The sequence below is a fragment of the Bos indicus x Bos taurus genome, chromosome 16, assembly GCF_003369695.1.
Source record: "Bos indicus x Bos taurus breed Angus x Brahman F1 hybrid chromosome 16, Bos_hybrid_MaternalHap_v2.0, whole genome shotgun sequence".
Taxonomy (NCBI): Eukaryota; Metazoa; Chordata; class Mammalia; order Artiodactyla; family Bovidae; genus Bos; species Bos indicus x Bos taurus.
Genome location: NC_040091.1, coordinates 3,906,823 through 3,924,657, shown reverse-complemented (window position 1 = coordinate 3,924,657; position 17,835 = coordinate 3,906,823). Strand labels below are relative to the sequence as shown.

Here is a 17,835-nt window from a genome sequence, read left to right as displayed (position 1 = left end):
GCATAACTGAATTCTTTACAAGCCACATTATCTTCATTCACTTCCAATTCCTGATGAAACTGAGACCTGGCAAAACCAACACTTAGAATACACAAGAATCAGGTTAGCATCCGAGACAAAGCCCCTAACAATACCATTTAATCCACATATTAGAAGCACCAGGAAGTGCTAATGGAACGGTGTGTGGCACGCCTGCCCGAGCGTGCATGTTTGTGTGTGAGGCACTTGGTGGTAGGGAAGGGCACACATTTCTACCCAGGACCAGAGAAAACAGGATCAAGGAGGCGGCTGACAATCTAGCCCATGTATAAGAAGGGAGGCAGAGAGAAAGGCAGAAAGTCAATAAATCTAAGAAGCCGAACCTTTCTTAATTGTGCCTGCCTTCCTGGGCTTATCTGCCCTCTATTCAGAGTCCACTCAATGCCTGTGCTTTGTCTTCCAAGGGAAACGTATGAGGCATCATATCCACCTGTACACTGCAGCATCAATTCTGTACAGCTTCCTCCTTTTGCTAAATCCTCGAGATGCTGCCTGTAAATTCAAAGAATTTCAAGCATCAACAGAAACCCCCACCCCCACCCCGAGAACTTAGTTATGAACATCTGTTGTTTACAAGGGTTCAGGCTGAGAGCTGCCAGACTTGCTCTGCAACCTCTACTTTAACACAGAGGCTGCCAGGGAGGGATGTCTGAATTTCATGCAAGGATGCCCTGTCCCAACTGCTTAAGCAGAAATCGGCAAACACAGCTCAGCATCCTCCCGCTGAAGATAATCCTAGTTTGTTCGATTCATTTTCTAAATCCTGGCTCTTTAACCAGCTGCACCCAAAATATGCTAAGAAGCAGAGCTGTGTTCATTGATCTTCCCTGAATTAAAACCTAAGGGGCAATGATCCAACGACCGGTGGAGGTGTATAAAGGCAGGAGATAGTGGAAAGGATTTCAAATCTGAAAAACCAAACCCCTACTTTTTTCTCATTCTCCCTAAATCCTTCATTAACACTGAGCTCTTCCCATATGATTCTGTTTCTTTTCACAGCATGATACTTCAGTGCAGCACAGAAATTAGATATTAAAGTCTTTACTTCAATTAGCTTGGGACCAAATCTAATTGAGAACATAACTGCTATCCTGTACCTCTCCCTGGCTGAGCCAAGCACAGGTACCTCCCAAGCCCTCCACCTTCCCTCCCTCCTGGTGACGACTGAAACCTGCTTTACACGGGCTCCTATTTTTAGATTCGTGTGCCTGCGTGCACATGTGTGCTTATTCTTCTCTTCCGACCTGTCTTATTTTTCCCCATTTCAATTATGAGTGTCCTTACAGTAGAGACTGTCTTTTCTTCTTATCTTGCAAACCCTCCCACTTAACACAGCCATCTCCCAATAAAGATGACATGGCTTTTGCCTTTAAAAGAGAACTGGATCAAAGTCAATTCATTTAATTGGCTACGAATTTCTGAGAATGAAAGAACCCACCGCACATTGCTTCCTGCGTCTGCTGTGGAATTGTGGGCTTACAAGAGCCAGGAAAATGAATACTAAGAGTTCCTTGTGCCCAGCACTGTTGTTAAGGGACAAGATCACCAGGGTCTGTGCCTGGCAAGCTGAAAGACCAAGGTGTGTCCTGCTGACATCTCAACAGCAGAGCCCACGAGACACAGGAAGTCCCCAGCTTCCAACATCCTCCCAACTGTGCATAAAAGCATGTTTTGCTCCCAACCTGCCCTCTATCATTCCCTGCACTAAAAGAATGATATGAAGTCATTTATGCAGACGCTTGTAAGCTTCTGTTTGGCCTCATGAGACAGACAGCCCCATAAACCACAGTTTGCCGTGCTCATGACTGAGATTTGGGCTGCCCTGGCCTGCCGGTCCTGCCAGTGGCTGCTGCAGGAGGCTGAACAGGCCTGACTGGTGTTCTTTTATTCACCTGCGGCACAGTTGGGACCTGTGGGCCTCAACACTACACCTTTAATGATTAGGCAATTAGTGCTAACTATTAACTCTGTGAGGGCAGGACATCAGAGGGTGGTTGTAAGACAAATTTCCTCCTCTTGATGATGGTGAGCCTGAATCTAAAAATAACAAGTCAGGGTTCACTACCTGGTTCAAGGCAGTTCATGACGCCTAACGAAAAGACACCTTATCGGCCAAAACACACAACTGCTGAGTTCTTATAAGAACGGACGTATAATTACACAGAGTCACTTAATTACATATCTCATCCCAAGGCAGTCGTATCATAAAAATCAAGAAGCAGAAAGTCTGTCATTCGAGAGGGCCCATAGCGGTCACTGAAGTAAATGGAGACTGACATGCTATTACCTAGGGCTAGGCTTAAGAGCGCTTAACTCTGCTTAGGGAATAAATGGTGAATCTGATCTACTATTAGCTATGGTGTAGCTGTATTTGGTCCCAACTCCTCAGGAGTTGGACAAGAAAACACTGTCACTGATATTTACATTTACTTTGGGTCAAACACTGTCCTAAAGGCCTCACATTCACTTAATCAGCATAACAACTCCATGAGGTAGATACGATTATTATCCACGATTTGCAGATGAAAAAACTGAGCCAGCTAACAACCTTCATGTAAAATCACATAGCTAGTGAGCAGAAAATCCAAGATCAGAGCCCAGAAAATCTGGTTCCAGAACCTGTGATCTTGACAATCAGGCTACATTCCTTCTATGGTGATGACAATTAGGTCAGCTACCATTTTTTGAGCAGCTAGTAAGTTACTCTTTGGAAAAGGCCCTGATGCTGGGAAAGATTGAAGGCAAAAGGAGAAGGGGATGGCAGAGGATGAGATGGTTAGAAAGCATCACCAAATCAACAGACAAGAATTTGAGCAAACTCTGGGAGATAGTGGAGGACAGAGGAGCCTGGCATGCTGCAGTCCATGGAGTTGCAAAGAGTCAGGTATGGCTTATCAACTGAACAACAAAAAGTAAGTTATAAGCACTTGGCTAGTGCTTTACAGATATTGTATCTAATCTTGAGAGCAACTCTTCAAGGTACATTTTACTCTCCACATATCATGGATGAGAAAACTGAAGCAAAAAGGGGTTAAGTGACTTGGTCAAGGTCACACAGCTATAAGTGAAAGATCCAAATTTCTCTGGATTAAAGCTCTCAGCTTTTTCTGCTAAGTCTTAAAGCCTGCCACAGAGCTTTCAAATGAATTTTTTCTCTATTCAAAAGACAAACCACTACTCCATCTTGCTGATCCCCCACATTGCCTGTGTCTTTTCCATCGTCTTTTATCTATGTGTGAGGAGACCTCCCAACTCCTCCAAAAAGGACCCAACCATACTGAGGGTTCTATATGGACTAGGCTAGTGAAAAACTCACCAACAGATCTTTCATTAGTTTCTAAACCAAGCCAGCTTGAGCCATGGCAAAAGGAAACCAACCCTTGCTCAACACCAGATGCTAATTCTGGGCAAAGTTTCCCTGAAGGAACACACAGCTCCCAAATATGTCCAAAGCAAACGAGCAACACACTGGTCCCAAGGAATACGGGCTCTTCCTTCTGGCAGCTTCAGGCTTTTTCCTACTTCCCTCCTCAAAAGCACACCGTACTCAAAGAGGAACTTGCTGGCCCTCCACTCTTCTGATTTGCAGTCACAGCTATAATATTGTCCATGGCCGACTGACTCTATTTTTCAACTCAATGCTGTCCAGGGAGGTTGATGGGCAATTTGGAACTCAGCTCCAGAGGAAAAATCCATTGGCAACAGGTGATATAACTGAAGAGACTATGCGCATTGAAATACTGGGCCCAAGCCCAAGAACATGGATGCTACAAGAATTTCTCTTTAATGAATTGTGTGTCTAACCTCCCACTGAAAGGAGTACTGCAGGCGGAACGTCTTCCAGATTCCGATCCCCAGTACCTAGCTCAATGCCCGTATATAATTAGTTCCCCAAATGTGAACTGAATGAATACCAAATAAATATATCTTTTTCACTCTCTGCAATCTGAGGACCACCGACAATACACGTTTCCCTTTTTAAACTCCTAACACCTTTACTGTTGGAAGTCAAACATTCCACAGCCTCAACCATCATCTCCCAATGAACATGCCCCAAATCTCTAACAACCCACACATTAGCTCTGAATATAGTCCAGATCTTTAGCCCTGACTAAAGCCATTCATTTTCTGTCAATTACAGAAATTTCAGCTTCAATATCTTTCCGAAGTCTTAAATTTAACAACCCAAAACCAAATTTCGCATATTTCAGCTCTTCAAAAACAGCTCCTTTTCCTAACTTTGGGATTTATATTAAAGGCACCATTAATCTACCAGTCACCCAAGTCCAAAAGAAACTTCACAGCCCTCTTTCTTTTGTACTGCCAAGATTGCCTGAAACCCAAATCCCACCAGTCAGCAGTTCCTGTAGTCTTACGGCACCAGGTGCTCCCTCTGCCTCCAGCCTGGGAGCTCCAGGAGGAGAGAAGAGGGCAGTATCTGTCTGCCTGGCATGCATGTGGCACACGGTAAGAGCACACGCGTACTAAGTGGACTGAAGGATCAATTTCTATTCTTTTCATCCCTACCACCCCCCACTAATTTAGATCCTTATTACTTACCATGAAAACCGGTTTCACTGTCTCAACTTCCTTGTCATTTGGCAAGCCATCACCATCAAGGTTAAGGTTAATCATCCTCAATCCAGTTCACACCTCAGCTTGGACGTGTGCTGTGCAAACCTTTACTGGTTTCCAGTGTCCACTGCTTAAGGCCGAATCTCTTAGCCAAGAGTCAAGCTTCACCAAGATACGGTCCTATCTACTTTAGCCCAGGACCTCCATACACACTCATTCCCCCAACCAAACCAGTCTACTTACTGTACCCCAAAAGTGCTTTGTACTTTCCTCTTGGCTACAACATCTTTCCCCTCCCTCGATCTTCATCTGCCAAAATCCTAGCCATTTTTAAGGCCTGGTTCAAATCCCATTCCCCTCTTGAAAGTTTGCTGACTGACCAACTGTGCACTATGCCTTCTGTAGCACACACTTGGTACTTACCCCATATTGCCCTACACTGAAGATCTGTGTTATTACATCCAGGCATAATTTGCCCCTGATTAGATTAGAAGGCAATGGCACTCTACTCCAGCACTCTTGCCTGGAAAATCCCATGGACGGAGGAGCCTGGTGGGATGCAGTCCATGGGGTCGCTAAGAGTCAGACACGACTGAGTGACTTCACTTTCACTTTTCACTTTCATGTACTGGAGAAGGAAATGGCACCCCACTCCAGTGTTCCTGCCTGGAGAATCCCAGGGACGGGGGAGCCTGGTGGGCTGCCGTCTATAGGGTCGCACAGAGTTGGACACAACTGAAGAGACTCAGCAGCACCAGCAGCAGATTATAAAGTTAGTGGGCCTCCCCAATGATTCAGCAGGTAAAGAATCTACCTGCAATGCAGGACACACAGGAGATGTGGGTCAGGAAGATTCCCTGAAGTAGGAAATGGAAACCCGTGCCAGTATTCCTGCCTGGGAAATCCCATGGACAGAGGAGCCTGGTGGGCTACAGTTCATGGGGTCACAGAGGTGGACACGATGGAGCACCGTTGACTTGACCTGAGAGTATAAAGTCATGTGGGAAAGAACCACTGCTTCTACTTTTTTGAATCTCTCTCCTCTAAGAGGCTAGACTAATAACCTTAAAAATGTTCAACAAATATTTGTTGCTGAGGAGAAGGAAAAGCTGGAAAAAAAAGACAAGATATTGGCAGTGGGTTATAAAGAAGCATAAGGTCTCTGTAAGGAACACAGCAGGATAGCAATGTAGGAGTATTCCTCTAAAACTCAATAGAAAAAACAAAAAACCAAACCCATAACCCTACCTCAAAATAAAAGAAAAAACTGAGCTATTAAAAGCAGGAGATCAAAACCAAATGAGCTATAACTGAAAGGTAATTTACAGCAAGTCTATGAAAAAAATAAAAAAGCCAAACAAACAAACGCATTATCAATTAGAGTCCTGCTGGGTAATATTAACACAGATTCCACTTTAAAAAGACAATCAAAGGCTTAGCAACAAATAGGAATACATTTAGACTCTTCAAGGAGTTAAAGAAAATGCAAGAGCATCTTCCCTAGGAAGATTTTCTACCCTCACATAATATCTCCGCTCTTAAATCAGGCAGATAGAATTTTTAAACATTAATAGGGTCCTCCTACAATGCAAAGGGATGAAGGAAGCTACATGACTTATCTTAAACAAAGCAGAATAAGATAGAGATAATCACTATAGTTCTATCTGTAGGGGGAGGAGAAGAAGAGGGGGAACCACAGGGTCAGATTCTGCGATGGAGTCACAGTCGCGTGAGCTTTAATGAGAGTGTCTGCACTGAGACAGTGTCGGAGAGGACAAAGGTGAACAGGAGAAAAGCAGAAGAGGAAATCAAGCCAAAGAGAGACAGGCTTCCAAGTAAGAAGCTGTCCAAGAAAAGATGAAAACAGCAGTTCAGCAACATTGGTCCCTAAATGCGGTCACTTAAGACTGTAACAAAACACCTAACCTAAGCCAGTATGAGGGGCTGCAATCTAGCCAGCTTGAGAAACGGGCCTGGAGAAGGGTGGGACAAACCATGCAGACCAATGTCAGCCCTGGCCAGCCCACCCCATCCCAAGCTGAATAGTTTCCACGTCCCTGAGACGCGTCTGTCCAGGGCTCCCGCTGGCAGCTGCTCTCCTGGCAGCACAAGGAGACAAATTCATGGCATTGCTGGGCCAACAGCTGCTACAGCTCCGGGGGAGGCGACGAGTGCCCGCTGAGATGCTTTGGGCAGAGAATGAACTATTCTAGGGACCAGTCCTAGAGTCAGCGGAATCGAGGCTACACTTTGCCGGCTGAATGAAAATACAGTACAATTGCCACTCCACAGACCAGGAAAGCCACAGCCCTTCCTCTGTCCCAGCTTCTTTGACTTTAATTGCTTCTTGCCCTCCTGTCTGACCCATTTTTTGTCGAGTTCCCAGGGCACGACTTCAGTATCAGCCCCCACTAACCTGAGGCTCACTGCCATTCCTTCCTAATGCGTTTCCCTCCAGTCTCTCTGCTCCAGCTGATCTTATGCATTGTTGCCATAGTTACCTTTCCAAAGCACAGCCATCTATAAATATGCTCCAGAACTATCAATGGGTCCCCCATGCTTACAGAATAAAGCCCAACCTTTTGTCACCTGGCATTCATAGACCACTGTGATCTGCGATTCCTATCAACTTTTCAGGCTTATGTCCCTATCACATTTCTTGCTTCTGTTCTTTCAAAAAACAGATAAGTTACCGACCAGCTCTGTGCCTCTATCAACACTGTTTTTCTGCCTAAAATGCTTCCTTCTCAATTTTTGTATTCTACTTCTACAACTTCTGCATTGTTTCCATTGAATTAAGCTTATAAAACTAATAACTTGTACTGGCATTTTTATGTTTCCAGTTCCCATCCACTGAAGCGCACCTCCATAAAGCCCCGTCTTCTCTGTGCATTTACGGCACTTCTCAAAGTGGATGAGTGAAATGCTCTTTCATATGCCTGCCCTCTTGTGAATCACACACAGACAACGTGGCAGAGGCTGCTAACTGTCCCCCACTATGCTCCCCCTCCATTAATAGAGATTCTACTTTCTGGTCTTTAGATTAATAAGTACATTTCCCAGCCTTCCTTGCAGCTCAGTAGCCCCATGAGTCTATGTGAGCTGAAGAGATGTATGTGCCACTTCCAGACTGCACCTTTAAAAGGTAAGGATGTATCTGCCCCTGACCCTTATGCTTTTCTTTCTGGCTGGAATGGGGACATGATGGTCTGAGCCATCTTGGGTCGTGAAGAACCAGGGCAACACTCTAGGGATGGAATAAGGATCCCAACACTGCCCAGGATAGCTAACAACCAGATAATGACAAGAGAGAAAAATCAAGCTCTGTTTGTGAAAGATACTATTACTGGGTCTATTAGAGCTGCAAAACTTACACCCTAACCAAAACAGATATACCTAAAAAGCCTTTCCTGAGCCCAAAATGCCAATGTTCAGTTGCTAACAAATGTTTCAAGCGTGGTCTGGTGGTGCTGCCTGCCAAGAGTGAGCTCAGTTTCAGCAGCGTGGTTGTCTTCCTACAGCAACGCCTGTACGTGCAAACATCCGAATACCTGGCTGCGTTTTACAAAGCAGAGATGAGTGGGAAGTGGAAAAACGCAGGGCCTGCCACCAGCGTTACCCTGAGAAGTAGAGTCTCATCACTGTACGAACAAGACAAGGCTAGAAATCTCCAGCCACCAAGAATCCTCAAATGCTCCCCAGATTTAAGCAGGTTCAACTGCTTCAAGCAGTTGCCACGGGTTCAACTGGGGCAAAAAGAAGAAAATGAGAGACCCAGCACAAAAGGCTCAAGGTCGTCAGGTGAGGTGTAACTCGGGGTTTCACAGATAAACTTACAGTAACAGATACCCTCTTCTCCATGGAAGGCCCCTGTACGTTTTTAGGAATAAAGTGTAGGAAACGACGCTGCCTGGACCCCTAACTGAGCTTCCAGCATCCTGCCTGTGTCTCACCGCCTCTCCTATTAGGCCAGACCTCATGGACTGGCCCCTTTGTGACCTTCTGTGTCTTCCAAAAATCAGCAGTCTCATGTTTCAGTCTAATAGGCTCAAAGTTCTTGGGCTTGGGGCTCATTTTAGTCATCTTTGCCTCACAATGCTTATAATCGGAGAATATCAGTAAGAAGTTGCTGGGATTGACTTGTACAGATTTTCTACTTGAAAGCCTGCTAGTTTCATCAGACATACCTACATCCTTTCCATCCTTCTAAGTGCTTAAAAAAATCACCACCCTCTCTCCTTCCTTTGTTTCCTTCCTTCTTCCCTCCCGCATCCTCTCCTGGTAACTTTTACTTCTAATAATTAACACTTCTACTCCCTAAAATTGCGTGTGCCCAAGCCTGGGTCCTGGGTTTAGCTCTTTGTTCCTCTCTTTCTCTACCCTGAGTTCACACAATTGCATATCTTCCATGATCACTTTTATACCTCAGAGTCTGCTCTTTATTCCTAGTCAAAACCTCTTACCTCAGTGGTACCTCTCCACCAGACAGGCTTCCTACTGCACCAAACCTGACATGCTCAGAGTAGGCTCATTCAAAACAGCTCTTCCCCCAACAGCCCCACATCTAGGATAGATGCTCCAATTCTTCCAGGCCACCACATTAGAGAGCCTGGGTCTCCTCTGATGGTTATAGTTCTTTATCCAGTCAGTCACCCTGTCCTCTTAGGTGTCCCAAATACTTATTCCTTCTTCTCTAATCTTGCTTGCTCTCATACTGTACATGGATTATTCCCCCAAACCTCCATTTTGGCCTTCTCTGCCATAAAAATTCATTCATCCTTCTACCATTTTTTGTCATGTCTCCTTTCCCACAGAAGAACCCAGAGGGCTCACTACCACGCTCTGCATCAAATCTTAACTCCCCTGCTTGTCTGTTAAATTATTTGGTGTCTACTTACCTAAACTTAATTTTCCACTGCTTTCGGAAATATGTGTTCTCATAAAATTTTGCTAATACCTCTGTTAAAGCCCCTTTTACATTATATTGTTTACATGTCTCTTTTCCCTGTTAGCCAAGATTCCAGAGCTTATCTCAGTCTGCAAAGGAATCAGCACAGAACACAGTACCCAGCAGGCATTTCAAACGGGTCTGTTGAATAAGTAGATGGCTCCTCAGGCTAAGTTCCGACAGGAAGCTATTAAAGTAACCTAGCCATAAAGTGACAGCAAAGGAGTGGCAAAGCCCCCTCGACAAGCACTTGGAGCTCTTTGTCCTTTTGTTCCACAACACCTGCCTCCTCACCTAACTGTGTGATGTGTTCAGTGCCTGTTACCTTATTCTATTAAAAGTGCCAAGTGGAAGACGGTATTCGTTCATTGTTATATCCCAAGGTACAGCGTCTACTCTGAAGGAGCTCAAGGGATGCGCAACAGACATTTGTTGTATGAATGCATTCAAGCCTCCTTTTAGGGAAGCGCCGGGATCCATCCCTCATTCGCCCCTTTAGCCTCTCACCACCGAACGCGCCTGCCTCTTCTTTCCTGAATGTGCTATTCTCTCCTACACAAATCTACCTCTAAAGACTAACCTAAATCCCACTCGTTTCATGAGTATGCTCCTGATTATTCCAGATCCTTTATCTGTCTCTGATGATTTATCACTGACCTCTTATCATATCTATATCCTACATATAGCAAGGATCTCTTAATGAGACCATTATTGCTTTATCTCTAATTGCTTCCTATATTAAAAATCTTTTCTCCCCAACCAGATATGGCCCCCTATGGAAACATACAATCAACCTGTTTTATATCTTCCAATACCTGTACAACACAGAGCACATAGCTGGCTCTCAAGAAATATTCACTGGTTATTTGGGAAAAACGAAGCCTGGTACCAGCGTTATCAGAAGGGAAATCAATTCTCCCAGCCTTGGAGAAAAAAAAACCCTATTTCTTGTATGTAATCTTAATCAGATTCAGCACATCTGTACCTTAATTTCTAGTAAATATGTCCTTAAGCTAAGAATATAATATAGGACTAAAAATCAGGCTACTTTAATAGGAGGAGTTATCAAGAGAATAAGTCCAACCTTGAATCATTTTTCTAAAGCAAACAATCCTTCTATCTTCATTTATCATATACTAAAATAACATTTTATTCTCTCAGGACTGCTTATCATAAAGAGATACGACCCTTGGAAGAGACCCTTGGAAAAGACAAGGGTCTCTGAAGATGAAACATCTGGAGGAAACTCTCACGCTGGCTTGTATTGAAAGGTTATATGTTCTTCTTATTCTCAGACTCCACAGTCATTGCTCAGAACTGGCTTGTAAAGAATAAATTATGTCCTAAATTGTCAGGGTGATAAACAAATACAGAAAATAGAGGGAAATAAGATACATTTGGCATTAATTCTTAAATTCACTCGTTCATTTATTCATCCAATAATATTTAGTAAGCATGGATCATATATTACATTAGGCACTGTGGGAGGCTGAATGATGAATCAGAAAAGCTTATACAAGTCCACGAAGGGAAGATAATATAATATAAGATAGATAGTTCTGAATGCCCTAAAGAAAGAACAATGAAAACAATGCTGTAAGAATTTAGAAGAGGGAGAATTCATTCTTCCTTCTGGGAGAATCCAGAAAGATTCTAGAAACAAGTCCTATTTGCATGAGGCCTTAAAACATGGGTATGGCTTTGACAGGCAGAGATGTAATGAACGGACACGTAAGTTCAAATCACAGGATGCGCAAAGGCCCAGTGGACTTAGTGTTCTGTTTGGCTGTGGAAGAGCAGAGCAGAAACAGGAAATAAGGTTGGAAAGCTAGTTGGGCCAGATGTAGACGGGCCTGAACACTAAGCCAAGGAGTGTACACCTTTGTGAATAGAGCAGGACTTCACAAACTTAACTGTGAATACCAATCACCTGAGGCTCTTGTTACAGCGGATCTGAGGGGGGCGGACCCAAGACTCTGTATTGCCAACCCTTAGGCAGTGCCGATCTTGAAAGACCACATCTTGAGCATCAAGAACACAGACCTCCGGGAACCACTGCACAGAGAAACTGCCTGACCCGCAGGGTATTCCAGGAAGACTAAATCTGGTAACAGTGCATCAGGCAGATTAGGATGGGGAGAAGCTGTTCGTTAGAATCATCTGGGAAGCTTTTACACCACACTGTTACCCAGGCCTTACTCCCAGAGATTCTGATTTAATTGATCTGGAATGCGGCCCAGTTTCAGCATTTTTTAAAAGTTCTCCAGGGAATTCTAATGTGCAGCCAGGATTGAGAACCTCTCCTAAAGATGATACAGTAAGTATTGCAATAAGTCAGGCAAAGATGAAGATGACCTAAACTAGGGCAATGGTAGGGAGAACAGAGGGCCAGGGCCAGTTGTATAAAACACTTGTAAATGTAGACGGAACAGACCTTAGCAACTGTCTGTACAGCGACTTAGATTTATGGCTACCTCCATTTCTTCCAGTTAAAGACAGCTCAGTGAAATGGTTAAGAACACAGACTCTAGAGCCAGATTGCCTGGGTCTGGATTCCAGTTCTGCCATTTATTTATTAGGGGTGTGTGTGTGTGTGTGTGTGTGTGTGTGTGTGTGTGTATGCCACACACATAGAGGCCACGGGTCATTATTCTTTGAACTCTTCATGACCCAGTTTCCTCATCTGTATGTTGGGGATACAACAAAAACTAATATATGGAGTTGTGAAGACTGAGTTAAGCCCTTTGGCACTAAGCTTGGCACACAGGAAGGTGTTTGCTGTTACTATAAGCACGGTTCATGATCTGTCCTGATCTCTCCACAATGTTGAATTGCACACAAGACTGGTCTGGAAATGAAGTCCTGGAGGGCTCTCAGCCCTCAGGCAATTAGAAATCACTAGGCCACCTGCTTCATGAATACAGCGGGATGGAGGTGGCACGCCCTGCCTCCCTCCCACACCCCTCACTCCCAAGGTCTCTATAAGTAACCGCGCAGCATCCCTACTTGAACTGCTGGTCCTTGGTGCTCCTCGTCTTGGCCAGGAAGCGCTCTGCCAGCTTCTCCAGGTTGCGGGAGTAGTCCATCTCGATCTCAGCCTTCTTACGGAAGAAGTCCTGGAGGTCCTGCAGCAGCTGTACCCGGAGCTCACACTGCTGGTCCAGGCATTTCATCTGCTCCGTGAGTTGAGCGCGGATCTCTGCAACGAAAGCAAGCGGAGGCAGTCAGACAGACACCTCTGGAAAAAACCACGATGCCAACATTCACCCCTTCCATCTAGGTGTTCCCTGTGTTCTGGGGAACTGAAAGGCTTTACTTTTAAAAATGTGATGCGAGGCACCACCACCAACTCACCAACTTTTCAAACCCTTAAAGAATACTGAAACCGAGAATCTGCTAAATCAGTTAAGAAAAAACTGCTTATCAGACATATGATACTCAGGGCTGCCTTTTAATAAGCAATTCACTGTATACCAGACACCGCGTCAGAATGTGGGCTTCCTTCTGGCAGAGAGCCGAATGAATTATCTCCCAACCAGCCTATTAGGTCAGGACTTCTTTCATCCCTATTTTCAAGATGGGAAAACTAACTCTTAAAGAAGTTAAGCTATTATGTGGTGGAGCCAGGATTCAAACTCAAACAGCTCGACTTTAGAGCCCAAACGCCTACTTTTCATACTGTCTTTCCACATCTTCATGAAGAAGGGGAGGGGTCAAGGTATTTTAAAGGAGATAGGAAGGGCCCTGCCCAAGAATCAATAGTGGCAATCAAGAATGAAACAATTACCTAGATCTCTGGGCAAGCAAACCATTCACCGTCAGTCAGATTCCACAGTTTCCAATACCATAGAACGTAATCAATCTTTAAGAAGTTGGTATTTTCACTAAATATTACTCATATCTCTGATCCTTCACCCTCACCAATGCTCAGAGCCTCCGTTGTGTCAAAGCTAGAAATATTTCTGGTTAAGCTCTAGCTTGGCAGCTTTCTGGCTGGCCAGAATCCACACACAGGGCTAGCAAACACTCTCTGAAACTGCAGCAATGGCAGCTCCAGATACAACCAGTTCTGCCTCACATGCAATACTGCATTTGTCACTGACAAGACCTGGCACCCGCGGGAGGCAGCTTGCCAAAATCCGACTGCAAGGCCTGCCGTGCACATCTTGCTGAAGTTATGCCCCCATCCCTATCTGAGTCACAGGAGTCACTTCTTTCATCCCTTTCCTCCCCAACGTCCCCCCGGCCCCTAACCCTGCAAGCCTGCTCAGCCCCAGCAGCTTAGGCTGTGACAGTGACTCCAAGCCCAGGGAGAAGAGCACCTGCACTGATACGCCTTTCCTTGTGCGCGCTCCGAATTGACTTCCCAACAGTGGAGCTGTAACACTGCTTTCAGACTGTGCTCTGTAAAGCAGGGCGTGGGCATGCGGGATCCCAGTTTTCGTCTGAGCTGTAGACAAACGAGAGGCAAATCCAGGAATGAAGCTATGATGTTGAAAAGCCTGCCAACCACTCCTTTTATGAAGCAATAAGGGATGGGCAAATGGTGCATTTGGCTTCGCCTTGGAGTAGCTACAGGTCCACCATCCATCCCCATCTTCATTTTTGGTTGTTTTTACAGATATCAGATGTATCACAAGTATCTGGTCCTTTAAGGGTGAGAACCGTAGTTCTCACCCTCTTTATCCCTCTGCCTCCCTCGTGCCAACCACCAATGCCAAACAGGCCTGCAGTAACCTCACCTGAACTGAAACTGAGCCCCGGAGGATTGTTTCAAGCAGACAGAAGGCTGCACAGAAAAGCTGCCTGCCTCATCATTCATCAAAGCTCTCTTGTTCTGTGCTTTTTTTGGAGTCTGATTACAAGAATGTTGAGGGGGAAAGATCTGCAGAGGGCATGTCAGGCATTGGTTCTCGCCAGGGTTTTCTGGGTCTCTTAAAGGCAGCAGCCCTGGTTGAGACTATTCCTTGAGACTTCTGTCCCTTTTCCGTCTTTGACAAACAGAAGTAGCAGCTGGCAGGAGAAGCCACTGGGTGGGTAGACTGTGAGCAGAGAGGCTATTCACCATGCTCACTGATATTACTCACAACCTGTCCATTAAATAATAAGAATCAGAGCATCTTAGGGTAAAAAGGCTTTCTAGGTCCCCAGTCAGTAACAGTGCAAGAGGATGTGGCTAGACAGGGGCGCTGTCAGTCCTTCCTGAGCCACTTGGAATTCTTTACCACATTGCCTCAAAAAACTCCCTAACTGGGGGAGCAGAAAGGGGAGCATGGCAAGACGGACACTGCCCACCTCTGCTGAAAGGAGAAGGCTAAGCAAATTCCCACGATACCCATGAAGTTCCAGAGGGAGACTGCTCCAGGGTTGTCCTGTCCGAGGAACAAGCAGTTCATAGGAAGCCTTTAAGATGTGTGAATTAATCTAGGAAGCCCCACGTGCATCCAGCCAGCATGGAATTCCACCCTGACTTCCTCAAGTGCCTCAACAAATGGGCAGCATTACCCAAAGTGCACCCCACCCTCAGGCATCCCCTCTGGGCCCCTGTAGGAAAAGAAGCATGTGTTTGCTGAACATCTTTGATGGGCCTCTACTCACATCATTTTATTTAATCTTTATTACTAGGCCATAATTGGTATCTCCAATTATCCTGATCGCAAGATGACAAAACTCAAGTATGACTTGTTAAGTAATTTACCAAAGGGCCATACAATTAGGGGCAAGTGGGGTTGAAGCCAAGTTAAGGTTTGCCTTGACTTGTCAAAGAGGTTGACAGTGGGGACGGGAAACTTGAGAAACCAAGAGTCTGAAGTCTCGGGGGCATTTTGGGGGGGACATCACAGTTTCTCTGGCTCCAAAACCTGGAACGTCCCCTTCTCTACCTTCCAGCTGCAGTGGTGACTCAGGCCCAAGAGTCAAGTTTGGAGTAGCCCAGTGACTCACTATCTAGCCCATGTTTTGACTAGTCCACGACCAGACTGGCTTCCTTCCTACTTCCTAGATCTACAGAGCAGCTTCCTACTTCTACAGAGCAGCTTTGAAGGAAGTGAGAATGGGATGTCCCCACCCCATCCAGCAAAAGAAGAGTCTCTGCTAAGAGATGCCACCTGCACCGTGGTCAGCTAGTGATGCCACACTGCTGAGCATCACCCCTGCCCTGCTCCCACAACCTGCCTGGAAGGAGGCGCTGCCCTGGCCCCCACCCCCAAGAGCCTCTGCACAGGCACTCAAGGGAGATTCTCATCACCCCCATCTCTAAGCCTGCCGCTCCAAGACAGAATAGCTGCTCTGTCCAGGGCAAAATGTGCTACTTCAGGCTTGTACTGCTGCTGCTGCTTCAAAGACAAACAATGGTCCCCAAGAAGGCAGCTGTGCCAGCCCCAGTCCTCTGTCCATGCATACGAGGGGCAGGAACAATGGGCCACTGAAAGCCAGCACGCCTGGGCCATGTGCCCAGGCTGGAGGCCCCTCTGCACCCTGGCCTACCAATACACTACAAGTGCAGAAAGAAGAAAGGGGCAATTTATAAAAACGTGGAGGAATTTCTCACAGTTCCATCATGTGCTTAGCCCAGTATGCACCTGCACACGTGTAGACACACAAAGACACCGTGCTTCATCACACCAACTCAAGATGCCTTTGCCAATCCAGGTTATAGTTGGAGAAGCGTTCCTGGGAGCTGGGGATGATGGGGTTTTCGTAGGTTTTGTCCTTAGAACTACACTGAAGAAGTCAAGTTCTCACTTTCTAGAAGCAGCTGTATCTCAGGGCTATAAATGAAATCAATGGCCATCCAGAAAGCCAAAGTACAAAGGTCACCATGAATGACCTGAAGTGATACATGCCAAAAATGACCTCCCCTGGGCACCTCGCCAAGCCCATTTGTTCAGAAAACCTTTACTGAGCTGCTTCTGTATGACAGACCCTGTGCCAGGTGATTATGAGGGACAAAACAGGCCCAAGTCCTACCCTACTGAAGTGTGACTTGACAAGAGGAAGGAAAAGACAGGAAAGATTGTCTCATTGCTTTTGCTTCAAATATTCTTTATTATAACATAGCCATGGTAAGAAGCCCCCACCTAAAGACCAAAGATTTAAAACTCATCAGTAGCTGGCAAAGATATTAGGCAACAAGACTAAGAAAATTTCAATGCCCTCTGACTGTTTTTCTATTTTGCTTTATAAAAATGATACTTGAATAAACTACAGCTTCCCTTGCAAAAGGGACCAAAGTTTTAGAGCAAATTTCCTGAAAATCAGACTTAACCTTTGGTTAATATTTCATTCAAAGATTCAAGTCAAAATTTAACCTCACTATTCTGGGACTAGCCCTTGACGACAGTTACACAATTTTGTGAATATACTAAAACAAAAAACAAACAAACAAAAAAATCCCACCAAATGGTACATTTCAAAGGGGTAAATTTTATGGTACTTGAACTATTTTTCATTAAAAAAGTTGAACCCCATCAAAACAGCATGTCCTGCTGAGTGCCATCCTGCCGACTAAGCGGAAAATGGCCCCACAAACAGGCACCAAAAGGAGGAAGGCCTTCTTGGTTTCCATTTCTCCACGTGTATGGGCTGAATTTCAGTTCTGCATTGAATATTCTTAAAGCAAATCTTAGGAGCTGTCCCTCCGGACAGCAAACTTGGCCAGGACAAGGAACTCCACTGGCAGATCACCATCCCATCATTTCCAAAGGGTGTCGGATCAAAGGCTGGAAGGGAACGTTTTCATGCATGAGCTCAAATCTAGGATCAGCGCACACGTCCCGGAACGCTTCCCCAAAGACATGCTGACTCTTTGTCCAGGCTTGGCCACAGCTGAAGTTCTAACTACACCTGTCCTGGGAGTTAGAAGGAAGTTCATTTTCTTTTTTAGGAAGATGCTGAAAGTCACAAAAATGGATGAAATTCATAGAAAAACTAGACCTAATAGGATATTGATTGCTTAACAAAAACAGGGCCCTGCCACAGCGACAATCGTGGAGACTCTAAATTATGTAACACCTGCCAACGCAGGTGACACAGTCGTCTAAAAACTGTCCACACTTCAGAGAACCCCAGGAAATTCACCAGTCAGGAGAGTATTGGGGAATTCTGTTCAGCTCATCGTTTCCATCCAAAGATATCAGCCCCACTTGATCCTCTTTCAAAATTCATCTCCTTCTTCAGGAATTTTTTCTGATTATGTAATACGGAACCTCTTTCTATGACTCCCACATTTTTGAGGAGAAAATGAGGGTGGGGAGGCAGGTGGGAGGAAGATG

The 17,835-nt window shown here is 45.2% G+C and overlaps 1 protein-coding gene across 8 annotated transcripts in view; it reads right to left on the bottom strand.

Moving 5' to 3' along the window:
* SRGAP2 (SLIT-ROBO Rho GTPase activating protein 2) overlaps nucleotides 1-17,835 on the bottom strand; it is a 254,834-nt gene that overhangs the window by 138,492 nt on the left and 98,507 nt on the right. For all 8 annotated transcript variants that reach the window (XR_003514847.1, XM_027564312.1, XM_027564314.1 and 5 more), the window contains exon 3: nucleotides 12,569-12,761. Coding sequence is in view for 7 of the 8 variants with exons in the window: in XM_027564312.1 (XP_027420113.1) it covers nucleotides 12,569-12,761 (193 nt within the window). In the remaining variant the exon portion in view is untranslated. The remainder of the gene's footprint in view (nucleotides 1-12,568; nucleotides 12,762-17,835) is intronic.